The sequence below is a fragment of the Diabrotica virgifera genome, chromosome 1, assembly GCF_917563875.1.
Source record: "Diabrotica virgifera virgifera chromosome 1, PGI_DIABVI_V3a".
Taxonomy (NCBI): Eukaryota; Metazoa; Arthropoda; class Insecta; order Coleoptera; family Chrysomelidae; genus Diabrotica; species Diabrotica virgifera.
In genome coordinates this window covers 219,515,423-219,531,361 of record NC_065443.1, presented here as the reverse complement: position 1 = coordinate 219,531,361, position 15,939 = coordinate 219,515,423, and the positions used below count along the sequence as shown (strand labels likewise).

At 33.4% G+C, this 15,939-nt stretch overlaps 1 protein-coding gene across 1 annotated transcript; it reads left to right on the top strand.

Moving 5' to 3' along the window:
* Positions 1–6,180: 6,180 nt before the first annotated feature.
* Positions 6,181–9,180, top strand: LOC126892839 (uncharacterized). The gene is made up of 3 exons (XM_050662588.1): positions 6,181–6,311; positions 7,370–7,566; positions 8,183–9,180. The coding sequence occupies exons 1-3, from the start codon at positions 6,181–6,183 to the stop codon at positions 9,178–9,180; spliced, it is 1,326 nt and encodes a 441-aa protein (XP_050518545.1).
* The last annotated feature ends 6,759 nt before the right edge of the window (positions 9,181–15,939 follow it).

Below are 15,939 nucleotides of genomic sequence, written 5' to 3'. Positions count from 1 at the left end.
CAAAAAAGGTATCTTCTAATTTTTCTCTAAAGAAGATCGTTTTCTAGTTATAAACAATTTAAAATTGAAAAAAAAATCGAAAATGTCTATTTTCAAGGCTTAATAAATTGGTTAAAAGTTATTATTACGAGAGTCAGAAAGTGACTAAGTCAAAGTTTAAAGCCCCCCCTGAAGAAATTTTTGTCATTATTTTATTACTAAGCTGTTATTTTTAAGTAATAATAATGAGCGCCTGCACGTATTAGGCGGCCGTCTATGGTGAGTGCGAGAGGGATGCCATTCCGGGTCCAATGGGGCATCTTACTTGCACTCACATTTACAGCCGCGTCAAGACGATCTTACGACTTATTGTTAATAATTAAAAATAACAGCTTAGTAATAAATTATTGACACAAATTTCTTCAGAATAATGTAGGGGGGCTTCAAACTTTGATTTAGTCCTTTTCTGACTTTCATAGTAATAATTTTTAAACGAGTTATTAAGTCTTAAAAATGGCCATTTTCGCATTTTTCAAATTTTAAATTGCTTATAACTCGAAAACCATCAACTCTAGAGAAAAATTATAAGAGAATTTTTTTGTCCAGAATGATCTAAAAAATCTAAAAACATTTGTGTTTGAGCAAAAATAATAATTTTTTGCAATTTGATTAAAAAAAAAAATAATAAAACAAATTTGGACCATTTTTCGCGTGGGCGACTTCGTGAACCTTATTCTGGGGTGTATTACAAATGTGATCATGCAAAAAAATCTCATGGGAATATTTTTTCCAACGAACCCGCCGTTTTCGCCTTGTCTATAAATAACGCTTATTAGATAAGGAGACTTAGAACGAAGCCGTTCGAGTTAGTGCAAGAAGTTAAATAATAAGTGAAAAAGCAGAGCAAAGTGAGGCTAAAGAATACTCGTTAGTTAGTAGTTTTATTATGTATTGCGTAAGGATTATTGGTGAATATGACCTTAGATAAATCTCCTGTAAATTAAGATAGAACTAACTTGCTAATTGATCGTAGTAATGACCAGTTTTAGGGTCGATTTCTCATACCTGCGTTAATCTATGGTTCAGTTGAACCAGGTTCACCCGTGATCTGTGGTTTTGTTTGAAATGCATTTCTCATTGCGCGTTCATGTCAGCGCTCGTTCTACAGTTTTCGAGAAATGCCAATAGATGGCAAAAGGTAAAAAACTGTCGCCATTTTGAACTACCATTTTTATGCTGTTTTTGAATAAAGTTAAATTTAAGTATTTATAGTCAAATAGTCATTTTAATAATTATAAATAAATATTATAAAAACAAAAATAATGTTATCGTTTATCGTTGGGCTTAATATAATAAAATAGGATATATTTATATTATGACAGCGTTTCGTGTTAATACAACGCATGCGTAGTCCATGGAATCATCTGAACTGAGTTCTGAAATCTTTGAACGGCCGAATTCCACCGTTCAAGCATCGTTCAAGTTTAAACTGCCATCGGTTGATCGTGAATTGAGAAAGACGATTTTGACTTTAAACTGACGTTTACTAGAAGTTCAGGTTAAACTGGAGTTGAACTCGATATGAGAAATTGGCCCTTAATAAAAGAGAAGGTTTAAAAATACTAATAATTCATTATTAATTGGATTAGTGGCACATCAGATTAAACGACAAATAAAACAGCACCATCCCGGCCTATTCGCCCCGTCGGGATCAACGTTCAGCTTAAAAAAAAATGAAACAGAGATTTTCAGTTCACAACTACAGTTAACATCGCGCCATAAATCACCGTGGGACTCGGAATTTCTATGGTTAACAAGTTACAAGCGAACTCCCGAGCACCTTTTGTTCTTGAAGGCAGCCTTTGTTTGCCCTTCATGACTCAGATTGATTTACCTATTCTCGATAATGCGCACAGAAGGCAGTAGTTTAGAAAAATCGCTGCGAAATTGGATGAAATCGGTTTCGCAACTAGAACAAAAAGCAGATATTTGGAAAAAAAAAGCGACGTTTGGGTATTGTAATCGTTTTTTTATTTAACTATTGTCTACTAGTACTATGGTAATTAGTCCATAACCCAGCGTTGAATTATATAAATAGTCCAAGAAATGAAGTTTAAAATAGGACAAAACCTCGCAATTTTGACAGAATAAAACTGATTTGTATAAAAATTTGGGGTTAAGTTCACCTAACCCTCTACTTTAAAATCTGTATTGTGATGACGGGCGCTTCTTATTTTTTAAGGGTGAAAATTACCCCTTATTGCCATAATTTATAAAGGAGCTTTGAATCTACAAAAAGAGTGAAATTTGTTCCGAAGAATAAAAAATAATGATTGATTGATACACTTACTATAATTATTGACTATTTGAATCCTTTAAAAGTTCATTTTTAAGGGTGAAAACTACTAGACCTGGATCCCGCGTACCAAAAAAAGTTGACTAATAGCAAGCTGAAAATTTGTTAATGGCTTACCGGTGTCTAGTCGGACAAACTTTAATGTACGGGAACACTGGAACAGGGGAAGTTTTAATTGTGGAACAGTTTAAAAATTTACCCAAATTTAGCCATACGGCTCACACTCCCTCTAAGGGGAAAATTGACTCATCCCAGATACCTACGGTATCAAAAGGATTGAGCTCTGGTGGGACTCTTTCCGTGTTGTCGAGCCCTAGCTGACTTGGTATACAGGTGTATCTCCCAAAAATTTTCGTACACATCTGGCCGTTGCGAGTAGTACAGCTTTCTGCATGGTCTTGTAAATATTTTCATTTAGATTCAGCCTTTTTATGCTTTCGAGGAGGTTCTTCGGAATGACTCCAGTAGTAGACATAATAATAGGTATCGTCTGGGTACTTTGCATTCTCCACTGTCTCCATTGAGTTGGTTTATGCGCATTTCTGGTTCCCTCAGTTTGATCGGTGTTGTGTCATCTGCTGCACAAATAGTGCGGTGTAGAGTAGATGTGTCAGCCTGCATCTGAAAATAAGTTCTTAAATTAGCAATCTGTTTGTATAATTGCTCACCTATATCTATAAGTGCACTTCCTCTTAAATACCGCGGTAATGTCGATGTCGTTCGTTCTACTGCACTTTTAGGGTGGTGTTTTTGTGCCTTTGTGAGGTGTGTTCGTACTTTTCGCTGAAGATTTTCTATATCCGTTTTTGTCCACTTAACAATACCAAATGAATAGTTACGCGAGGAACAAGCGTAGGTGTTTAGTGCATTAAACAAATTTTTACTGTTAAGCTGTGAACGAAGCAGCTGTTTTACCCTTCGTATAAACTCAGTAGTTATCTCAGTTTTCATTTGCTTATGGTCAATTTACCGCGCCTGCTTTACTCCAAGATATTTCTACATATCGTTTTCGCCCATGGCCTCGATGTTCTGGCCATTATGCATATCGAATCCACCGGGCTGCAACTTTCTTCTGACTATATTCAAAACACGGCACTTGTCTAGACCGAATTGCGTACTAATATCATTAGAGAATGTTTCTACAGTTTTTAGCATCTGTTCTAGGTGTTCTCGAGTGGAAGCCATTAATTTCAAATCATCCATATACAACAGATGATTGAGCTTCGCTACCACAGTATTATTGTTTTTAATGCAAAAACCTGAGTCAGTGGAGTTTAAGAGCTGGGAAAGGGGGTTCAAAGCTAAACAGAACCACAATAGACTTAACGAGTCTCCTTGAAAAAGGCCCCGGTTGATTGCGATATTTTCGGTTTCGATATTGTTTTCACCAAGTATTTGGAGGTGAATTTTAGTCTTCCAATCTCTCATTATATGCCTTAAAAAGGTCACTAGGTTATCATGGACTTTGTTTATTTTCAATATATCTATAAACCATTTATGCGGTACTCAATCAAGGGCCTTTTTGTAGTCAATAAAGGCAGTAAAAAGGTTCCTTTTTTTAGTAAATGCCTGGATAGGAATGACTGAGTCGATGATAAGTTGTTCTTTGCAACCCATGAAACCCTTAGCGCATCCTCTCTGTTGATGCTCTATGATATTGTTTAGAGCACAGTGTTGGTAGATACGCCGAGTTACACAGGATGTGACCAATTTATACAAAGTTGGAAGATAAGTAATTGGACGGTACTTTGATGGATCTTGGGTGTTATTTTGAACCTTTGGTATTAAATAAGTAGTTCTCTGAGTTAGAAATAATGGTATTTCCTGCGGATTAGAAATAACATGATTAATTAATGTTGATAAGCACTCATGAATACACCAAAACTTTTTAAGCCAGAAGTTCTGAACTCCGTCTGGTCCAGAAGATTTCCAGTTATAAAGCTCTTTGATGACATTTGAGACCTCTTCAGTCGTGAATGGTTCGTAGTTAGCAGTGAAGTAGTGGTGACAGTTGTGCGTCGTATCTTCTATCCAGTCAGCATTGTTGTTAAAAGCAGCTGGTGTGGAAAGTTGATTTCCCCAAAACCCATAAATTTCTTCTTGGCTTGGGTAGAACTTGTAGACACTTGAAGTACTTTTACTGCAATTATTATCAAAAAAAACCAGAGCAAGTTGGATTACAAAATAACCCCACTTTTCTGAAGCTACATGAGGCACCGCAAACTTTATTACAGTGACAAAATATCATTTTATAAGTTCTTCAGGAGCAGGCGACTCTTTCATTTTTAATGGATGCAACGATCCCTCTTTTGAAAACCACCCCTAGCCGGTTTGCTGAATATTGTAGTTTCCAAGCCACTGCTGGACTTGAACCTGAAGTTAAGTCCTTTTTAAGTACTCATCTAAAGCATCAACATCTACGTATTTGTTGTGTGTATTCGTAAGTTTCTAACGTACATAATACAAAAAATACCGCTATGTTACATTATTATGCTTTCGATTGGATTTCTCTATTTTTCTCCAAAAAAATATATTGGCTTTTTAACCGTAACTTTTTTATTTTTTACCTTAAAAAGTTCTGTAAAAAAGAATTTTATAGTTTTTTACAAGCCCTATAAGGATGTTAATATTAAATCTCTTTAAAACACTCACTTTAAAAAACGGGTGACTTTAAAAGGGTTGGTGAAGGTAGTTTTGGTATGTTAGTATAAGTTTTAATTGTCAATATTTTACTCAATTTTTGCCGCACAAAAAAACTGTAGCAAATAAAATTCTTCGAAATTGAAAAAGATACAATTTTTATATAAATAGTTTTGTCATATCTCTGACGCTAATCTGTTTAATTTGAAGAAAAAGCATTTTTTACAAAACTGCAAAAATTCGATATTCGCTTTTAACGCCATTTTTTTTTAAATAATCATTCTAAGCCAGTAGAATTTCTACAATCTATTAACAATACATGGATAAACAAGATTGAATAAGGCCAATGGCTAATTTTAATTACGGTGGTATTCGCTAATTTTAATTTTTTAAATTTTCGCTTCCGCTCACTTTCTTGCTTAAAAAAGTAGGGACTGACTTACTTTTCAACATAAGTCACTAAATTACTGACCTAGATACTTTTTAAAAATAGATTTTTTAAGAGGAAACAGTAGCGATCAAAAGGTAGCGAAAACGCGTTCCAAGATTGCAGCTGTAATTTTGAATATTTTTTCGAGATATTTTGCACACGTATTCGTAATATAATAAAGCATGGCGGTACAGAGCCCAATTTGAAAAATATATTAATATGTGGAAATTACCGCCATTAGAATAAGTTTTTTCGAGGCATCTACAGTGCGGGCAAATAAATCTTTACATTGCCAAATAAATCCCCAAATTTGAAGACAATTTGCATGCGTTCTGTCTGCGCTTGGTTGGGAGGAGTAGAGAGGGGGGAGAGCGTACTGACGACGGCAATAGGGAACTTGCATAAAAATTAAATTCCAGAAATATTACTGATAAACGTTATTTAATACTGTTAAAAGAACCCCAGTTTACAAAAAAACTCATATTTTATTATTATGAAATAAATATAAGCAATTAAAAACTGCAGAATTTAAATTATTCTTTCAACGGGCGGAATCGGTTGTTACGTCAAAGTGCTCGTTGGTCATCTCTATAAACGGGTAAAAACAATAAGTATTGCAACGCTGCAACTGCAACGGTATTGCATTTTCAACGATTGCATTTTATGCATATGACAATAGATTTGATAACGTTTCCCTTGTATTATAGCCTGTTTTAATTTTTAATACTGTTAAAGGTTTTAAGTGTGTTACATTTTGTAAAATAATTTTTTTAAAATGACTGACGCCGGGTTTTTAAAGGGACAGTCTGACAATTTACCTTTAGTGGATATGTTTATGGTGGCGACTTACATCAAAAACAGCGAAAGTTTTTCTCTTGCTGAAGTTCGAGGTGTTAAAACTAACAGGTAGGATATAAACCATAGTTAATAGTTCTACGTATAATATAAATCGATATAAGTATTTTTCATACAAGTAAAAACTTATTTAAGTTAAGACGAAAGGAACAGAATGCAAAATTTTGGCGCCTGTCAAAATTTTCAATGTATTTTATATGTAATCATTTTTTTCGAATCCTGAGAAAACTAATAAGTATTTTTAAAAAATTTAAACGCAGAATGAAAGATTACTTTATTACCGAGGGCCGAAAGTCCCTTAGAATGAATAAAAAGTTTCTTTTGAATGAGATATTTGAAATTAAAAATCACACTAAATTTTTTCTTCAGTTTTTCACCCCTGTAACTTATTAAAATAGGCATTATAGAAGTTTTCAGGGACTTTCGGCCCTCGGTAATAACGTAATCTTTCATTCTGCGTTTAAATTTTTCAAAAATATTTATTAGTTTTCTCAGGATTCGAAAAGAATGAATCCCATTTAAATAGCATTGAAGCCGAAAGTTCGTATCCATCCCTTAAGGCAAAATTTCGCGCCAATATGTGTTTGAAATACATTAATTTTTTTCGAATCCTGAGAAAACTAATAAGCATTTTTGAAAAATTTAAAGGCAAAATGAAAGATTGCATTATTACCAAGGCCGAAAGTCCCTGAAAACTTCTATAATTTTTATTTTAATAAATTACAGGGGTAAAAAAGAGAAAATTTAAATATGTAGTGTGATTTTTAATTTTAAATATTTGGTTTTTCTAAGGGACTTTCGACCCTCGGTAATTCATTCTGCTTTTAAATTTTTTAAAAATACTTATTAGTTTTCTCATTATTAGAAAAAAATGAATGCATGTAAAACACATTGGCGCGAAATTTTGCGCCTACGCCCTTAAAGTATAACATTATTATAATAAGTTAAGTGAATAATATGGATAATGTGAATAATAATATGAATAATATGCAATAATATGAAGTGTAAAGGACAATATATTTTTAGTTACTTGAAACAAAAATATTAGGCACAAAAATACTTACATCTACATAGGTACCTACTTATTAAATATTTCTACTTATTTACAGATCCGCTAGGCCTTCTTATGGTGACTCTGCTGTTGGATGGGTGCAAGTTCGAAGGGATAAAAATGTGTGCACAGTTAAAGCTAAAATGACACCTGAACACAATGTGAGGAAAACACAATATGCTGTAACTTGCAATATTGATGAGGAATGTGAAAAGGTGTTAAATATTCAGTGCCATGACTGTGCTGCCTCTTCAGGTAAATATTTTTAAAATGTTAAAATATATACTAGGTAAATATCAGATTAGTTTTAGTCGTGCATAGGTATATTGACATTCTACGATTTTAAGACTAAAAAAAAATGTTTTATATGTCTTTTATGCTATTTAAAAACTGTTTATGTTTATGGAATGTCTTCTTTACGTGTCATCTCCGCGACGAAGGTTGGCAATCATCATTGCCTATTCTAACTTTTGGCACTATACAGCCCGAAAGAGTTCAGTTGAGCTACATCCAATCCATTTTTTGAGATTTCTCAGCCAGGACAATTTTTTCTACCTATGCTGCGCCTTCCTTGAATCTATCCCTGTATTATTAATTTTAGGAGTTCATATCTGTCACTAACTGCTGTTATATGACCCAAGTATTGCAGTTTTCTTATTTTGATGGAATCCAGTATCTCCCTGCTGATCTATATTCTTCTTAGTACTTCTTCATTGGTTATTCTGTCTATCCAGGAAATTCTTCGATATGTCCACATTTTAAATGCTTCCAATCTAATTGTAATATGGAACGTAAAGGATAGCAAGTACATACTATGAAATGATATTAATTTTGGGTATAATTTATAAGTATAGCATTTACTTTGTTTTAGGTGGGTGTAAGCATTCCATAGCACTCTTGATGTGGCTTCACAGAAGGAGTGAAGAACCTTCTCCAACTGAAGTTGGTTGTTACTGGGCAAAGAGTAAACTTTCCAAAGTTGGAACTTCGGTTAAATACCTAACTTTGAAGGATTTTGGAGCACAAGAAGAACTGAGCTCAGATGAAGAAAGCTCACTCTTTTTACAGGAAGTTGTGAACCAAGGACTAGAACATAATGTTGAGAGTCAGCTATTGAAACACTTCAAGCCTAACAGAATTTTGCAACATCTTGGACTACATCAATTGATGTTAAATTTTGTTAGCAGAAATGATTTTTCGGAAATGGCACTGCATTTTTCAGAATTTCTAGAACTTTGTTATCAGGAAATGGATCCCCAACTATGTTCTGAAGCTGCAGCAATAACGATTGAACAGTCTAATTCCGGTTTATGGTTTGATCTGCGATATGCAAGAATAACTGCATCAAAGATTTATGATGCAGCACACTGCAAAAAATCAGATGGTTCCCTGGTTAACCAAATACTTGGTGTAACCAAACTTCTTGCTACAGAAGCCATGTCTCGAGGAAAAAGGCTTGAGGATGCTGTAATTAAAGCTATAGAAAAAAAATTAAAGATGAAACTCAGTCATATTGGGTTACAATTAAATCACAGGCATCCAATATTTGGGGCTTCTCCAGATGCTATATCTGAAGAATTTGTAGTTGAAATAAAATGTCCTCAATCTGAGAAAACTATTTGTAACTATTTAACAAAAAATATGGAAATTACAGCAAAATACAAAGCTCAAGTGCAGCTACAGATGTTTCTATGTAAGAAACAAAAAGCATTATTTTGTGTTGCAGATCCTAATTTTGAGGAAAATTTAAAATTTTTTGATATATGGGTACAATATGATGAAGAATACATAAAGATGTTAATGGATGCTGCAGAAAACTTCTGGCAACATAATATATTTACACATTTATGTAACTCATTCAAAAAATGATAATATATTTATATACAGCACGACCAGTTTCACTTTGTATTTAAGATTTGGATGCGAACTGGTGTTGACATTCGGTTTTTCCAAATTTTTTAAATTTTATTTTGGTAACGTCTCGCCAAATAAAATGCCTGCACGGTACCAAAATAAAATTCAGAATATATGGAAAAACCGAACATCAACAACAGTGCACATCCAAATCTCAAATACAAAGTGAATCTGGTTTTGCTTTATATATATGATATATAAATATACAGTGCTGTTTTTGTGACAAAAACCTTTTGGGACAAAAAATAAAAAAAAACAACCAAATTATAGACGAATTCCTGAATTTTTTCTTTTTTCCTTGCTCCCAAATAGCTTTAAAACGCCCTTATTGAGGCTAAATATAAAAAGATTTCCCGGGGACACACCCCCCTTATGAACGCTCCCCAGACCCCCGGAACATACCGTACCGGAACCTCTATTGTTACAAAAACAGCACTGTAAATATATAAAGTATAATGTAGGTATGTACCTATAATTAATTTATGATTAATAAAACCACTTGCACTACGATATTAGTTTTGATTTGTTTTTATTAAATTACTTTTACTGTGTTTGACCTTTACCAATCCCTAGATAGATGCATTTGGGAATCTGGTGTAATTGTGAAATAAAACAAAATAAATGCTACTTGCATACATTTATTGCTTATATTTTATTCAACATAATAATATATATTGCAAATAGTGAAATAGTAATAAGATGAAATATCAGGTTCCTACCAACCATTTCCTTAAAAACATATTTTTTCTAAAACTAAACAACTGAATGAGTCTGCCGAATAACGTTGTAAGTGCCACATTGCTTGTTTTTGTGATAATGGTGAGTTTATACATTTTAAGGGTGAGTAATACATTTTGTAATCTGTATTTACAAACTTTATTACTAATTCTTAAAATGTCATTGTTATAATTTTAAAATTTATTTTTCGATTTAATAAAAACAAGTGATGTGGTGCTTGCAAAGTTATTCGGCGGACCCATTCAACTATCTACCTACAAAGTATAAAAATAAAAAATACAAAAAGTTACTGTCGTTTACTATATTTATTGCTTATATTTTATTCAGCACTAGCCATTTTACCTATCGCCATACTATGGGAGATTCAATCAATTGCCATCTACAGTTACTTCACTCATTTTTTTTTTCAAAATTTTAGGAGTAACAAGCGGTCAATAGAATTAAAAATTAAATTTTTTGAATAATAAATGTCTTGCATGTAAACCAAGTAAATATAAAGTTACAAAAACTTTAAATTATTTTCTCTACAAACATGTTAAAAATGAAATTTTTACCACTCCATAGGAGCGTTAAAAATGCTACTTTAAAGCACTGGGCGCTTTAAAATTTTTAAGGCACTGCAGTTAAAAGTGAAATGTCAAATTTTGAAACGTCAAAATATTTATATTTCATTTAATATTAATAGTACAATTTGAAAAAGTAAACTGTATTATTGCATTACGTTTGTAGAAAAAACAAGTTTATGTAAGGGTATAATATTTTCGCTAAGAATTTTTAGACATTCCCCTCGAGTGTAGACAACCAGTTCTACCTTTTACGGGTCATAGGTTTCATGGTTTCAGCAATTAACACAAATATTGTATTTTATAAATTTATACCGTTTGTAGAAAAAATATTGTATGATATACTTACGTGTTAAAAAGTATATTTTTAAGGCACTCATGTGAATTGCAGAATTCGCTTCGTTCATTCTGCAAACCTTCACATGCGTGTTTGTACATGCGTAAAATTGTACTTTTAACGCTTATATCATAAATTACTATCAAATTTTAATAAAATCATTGTATTCGATTTTAATACATAGTATATTATGCAACGAGCATTTAATGATAGTCATTATTAAGTGAGTATTAGGGATACATATCTCATATAGAGTACGAGCTTCATAATGATAATTAAATGCAAGTTGTATACACAATTTTTTTTATGATCATTCACAGCAAAAAATATATTCAAATTTATTAATTTTGTAACGCAAATAAATTAAGTTAGTCCAGAAAGCCACTGCGCATCCGCTAGGAAAACTATTCTAATTCGGATTTTTTACACAATCTTACTCAAAAAGGACTCCTTTTAACAAATTTGCATGTTGCCAGGACCAAAAGGTGGTCAAAAAATTTTTAAACGTTTTTTTTTTGTTTTTTTCCTTAACTTATTTTTTTCGCATGGAAAAAAGTTTTTTTAGGTTTTTTGGATCATTCCAAACAGAAAAGGTCTTTAGTGACTTTTCACTAAAAATGATAGTTTTTGACATATAAGCGATTAAAAATTGAAAAATTGCGAAATCGGACATTTTTAACCCTGGAAAACTATGTCAAAAACTGAAAATTTTAATGTTGCCAAGGTAGGTAGATATTCTTTAAACATCGATTGATGAAATCCCGAAGAGTTTTTTGCAATACAATATTCAAAACACCTTTGTTTTTTAATTGCTAATCAAGCGTGCCCGACACTATTTTCCACCGACAGTATGGTGCAAATGAACGGAATAAATTCGTTATTTCGTAAACCGGCGACTTTAAGGAAAAATCCCAAAACAGGTCGATTTTTATTTTTAAGTTATGATATTGTGGCATATATGGTATACTAGTGACGTCATCCGTCTGGGCGTGATGACGTAATCGATGATTTTTTTTAAATGAGAATAGGGGTCGTGTGGTAGCTCATCTGAAAGGCTCTTCAATTCTCTATTCAGTAATGTAAACATTTACATAATTATTTATAAAGGGTGTCCTTCTACTTCTTTTTTTGTCAAATAATTTAATTTAATAAAAATTTTTTGGACACCCCGTATAAATAATTATGCAAATGTTTATATTACTGAATAGAGAATTGAAGAACCTTTCAAATGAGCTAGCACACGACCCCTATTCTCGTTTAAAAAAATCATCGATTACGTCATCACGTCCAGATGGATGACGTCACTAGTATACCATATATGCCATAATATCATAACTTAAAAATAAAAATCGACCTGTTTCGGGATTTTTCCTTAAAGTCGCCGGTTTACGAAATAACGAATTTATTCCTTTCATTTGCACCATACTGTCGGTGGAAAATAGTGTCGCGCACGCTTGATTAGCAATTAAAAAACAAAGGAGTTTTGAATAGTGTATTGCAAAAACCTCTTCGGGATTTCATCAACCGACGTTTAAAGAAGATATACCTACCTTGGCAACATTAAAATTTTCCGGTTTTCACATAGTTTTCGAGGGTTAAATATGGCTGATTTCGCAATTTTTCAATTTTTAATCGCTTATATGTCAAAAACTATCATTTTTAGAGAAAAGTATGTCTATTAAGCTAGAAAGACCATTTCATAAGGGAGCCATGAAACACACCCCATATTTTTTTGCTATTTTATTGCTAATTTATTACGCAAATTAAAAATTTATTGCTTCATCCCCTTCAGAGAAACAGGTGGCCATTCCAGCTTAATATTAAGCTAGAAAGGCCAACATTCATATATCCGGAACGAAAGTAGATAGAGAGTTGCTTCCGGTGGCCTATTTTATTGCTAATTAATTGCTAATTTATTACGCAAAACAAAAATTTATTGCTTCATCCCCTTCATAGAAACAGGTGGCCATTCCAGCTTAATATTAAGCTAGAAAGGCCAACATTCATATATCCGGAACGAAAGTAGATAGAGAGTGGCTTCCAGTGGCCTATTTTATTGCTAATTAATTGCTGAAAGATTGAATTTACAAGAATTTACAAACTCACCCCCTTCAACCCCTACCGATATCATCATTCCCCGGAATCCACAAAAAGTGAAAATAACCAGTTTAAAAAGCTAAAACCAAGTACGTATTTTTTGCTTATTCATTGCTACAGGTCTAAGCCAAAAATGAATTTTCTGCTTCCTCCCCTAACGAGCCAAAATTGCTACTGCGGTTTAATACTTAAGGCAACAATACTCAACACTCCTATTTCAGGAAAGAAAGCAGATAGAGGGTCGTTTCTGGCGGCATATTTAATTTTTAATAATTGCTGAAAGATGGGGTATACCAGAATTTACAAACTCACCCCCTTCAACCCCTACCGTTATCATCGTTCCACGGATTTCACAAAGAGTGAAAATAATCAGTTTAAAAACTTAAAACCAAGTGGGAATTTTTTTCTAATTAACAGCTGCAGGTCTACGCCAAAAACCAATTTTTTGCTTCATCCCCTAACGAGAAACAATGGCTACTGCGGTTTGATCCTTATGCTACAATACCCAACACTCCTATTTCAGGAACGAAGACAGATGGAGGGTCGTTTTCAGCGGCATATTTTATTGCTAATTAATTTCTGAAAGATATGGTATACAACAATTTGCAAACACACCCCCTCCAACCCCAACCGTTGTTCTCATTCCCCGGATTTCACAGAAAGTCAAAATTACTAGTTTAAAAACCTATGACCAAGTGGGTATTTTTTTCCTAAGCAACTGCTGCAGCAGGTCTACACCAAAAACGATTTTATTGCTTCATCCCCTAACGAGCAACAATGGCTAATGCGGTTGAATACTACAACACTCAATTCTCCTGTTTCAGTAACGAAAACAGATAGAGCGTCGCTTCTGGCGGCCTATTTTATTATTAATTAATTGCTTATTTATTACGCAAATTACAAATTTATAGCTTCAACCCCTTCAGAGAAACAGGTGACTATTCTAGCTTAATATTAAGCTAGAAGAGCCAACATTCATATTTCTGGAAAGAAAGTAGATAGAGAGTAGCTTTCGGCGGTATATTTTATTGCTAGTTAATTGCTGAAAGATTGGGTATACCAGAATTTACAAACTCATCCCCTCCAACCCCTACCATTATCATCGCTCAACGGATTTCACAGAAAGTGAAAATTACCTGTTTAAAAATCTAAGACCAAGTGGGTATTTTTTTCCTAAGCAACTGCTGCACGTCTACGCCAAAAACGATTGTATTTCTTCATCCCCTAACGAGCAACAATGGCTACTACGGTTGAGTACTTAAACTACAACACTCAATTCTCCTGTTTCAGTAACGAAAGCAGATAGAGCGTCGCTTCCGGCGGCCTATTTTATTGCTAATTAATTGCTTGTTTATTACGCAAATTACAAATTTATAGCTTCAACCCCTTCGGAGAAACAGGTGGCTATTCTAGCTTAATATGAAGCTAGAAGAGCCAACATTCATATTTCTGGAACAAAGGTAGATAGAGGGTAGCTTCCAGCGGCATATTTTTTTGCTAATTAATTGCTGAAAGATTGGGTATGCAAGAATTTACAAACTCACCCCTTCAACCCCCACCGTTATCATCATTCCTCGGAATCCACAAAAAGTGAAAATAACCAGTTTAAAGACCTAAAACCAAGTGGGTATTTTTTGCTTATTAATTGTTAGAGGTCTACGCGAAAAAGGAATTGTTTGCTTCATCCCCGTTACGACCAACAATGGCTACTGCGGTTTAATACTTAAGCTACAATACCCAACACTAATATTTCAGGAACGAAAGAAGATAAAGAGTCGCTTGCGGCGCTATATTTTATTGCCAATTAATTACTGAAAGGTGGGGTATAGAAGCATTTACAGACACTCCCTCTCCAACCCCTACTGTTATTTTCATCCCCTTAATTTCACAAAATGTGGAAATACCCAGTTTAGAGATTTAAATCAAGTGTGCATTTTTTTTGCTAATTAATTGCTGCAGGTCTACGCCAAAAATGGATTTTTTGCTTCATCCCCTTACGAGCAAGGATGGCTACTGCAGTTTTATAATAAACCCACAGTACCCAACACTCATATTTCATTTATAATTTTCTTAAATGCTCATTAAGAATATCTGTACAGTTCAATATTGATTTGTAGAGTTATTTATACTTTAGAGTCTATGTTAAATTGTCGATATCCATTATCACATATCTGTAGCACGTGACCCAATGCTCAGATTTTGTATATCGTTTTTTAATAACTAAATGGTAATATTATCAGATTATGTAAAATCTGTACATTTAAAATAAAGTATGCAACGTCCTTAAAAAACGAATATACTAAGACAGGTGACCATAATTTTTGCATTTATGCGTGCTAATAATAAGCTGCGAAAGAATTTAAGCATAGGTACCAAAAAATTAAAGCAAGTGTTGTTTATTTAATTTTAATTTATTTTATCTTTAATGTACATTAATAATCTGAGCGCTATTTTTTTTGTTTCTTTAACGAAAAATTATTTTTCTAGTAAATCATCGAAGCCCATCCAAGATGTGTTTCCTCTTCGATAGGTATAGGTTATGTAGTGAACACCTCGATTTTCATTAAAATCAGACAAACTGGTTCCTCCTACACCAGTATATCCGATAGCACCCATTAATACTAGCTGGTGATCGTCGTCGTGAAGTATGTTTAAATTTTTATGGAGTGTCTTTAATGGTATGGTTTTAATATCTTCATGTTCATTACAGACTTGAAAAACCAAAACATCCCCTGCAATGAATGTAAATTAATTAACTTTTGTTTTTTATAAAATACCTGTAGAGAATTTGGAATGAAATTCAGCACAAAAAAGACAAAAAGGGTGGTCATTAGCAAGCACCTAAACAGAAGTGTGAAGGTCAATGTCGACAAAACATTGACCTTCACACTGTGACAAAGCAAAGATCGGGAAGGAGTGAAGGAGTAACAAGAATAACGTGCCTTGGAAGAAACCTTGATGAAACTTTGTACCACTCAC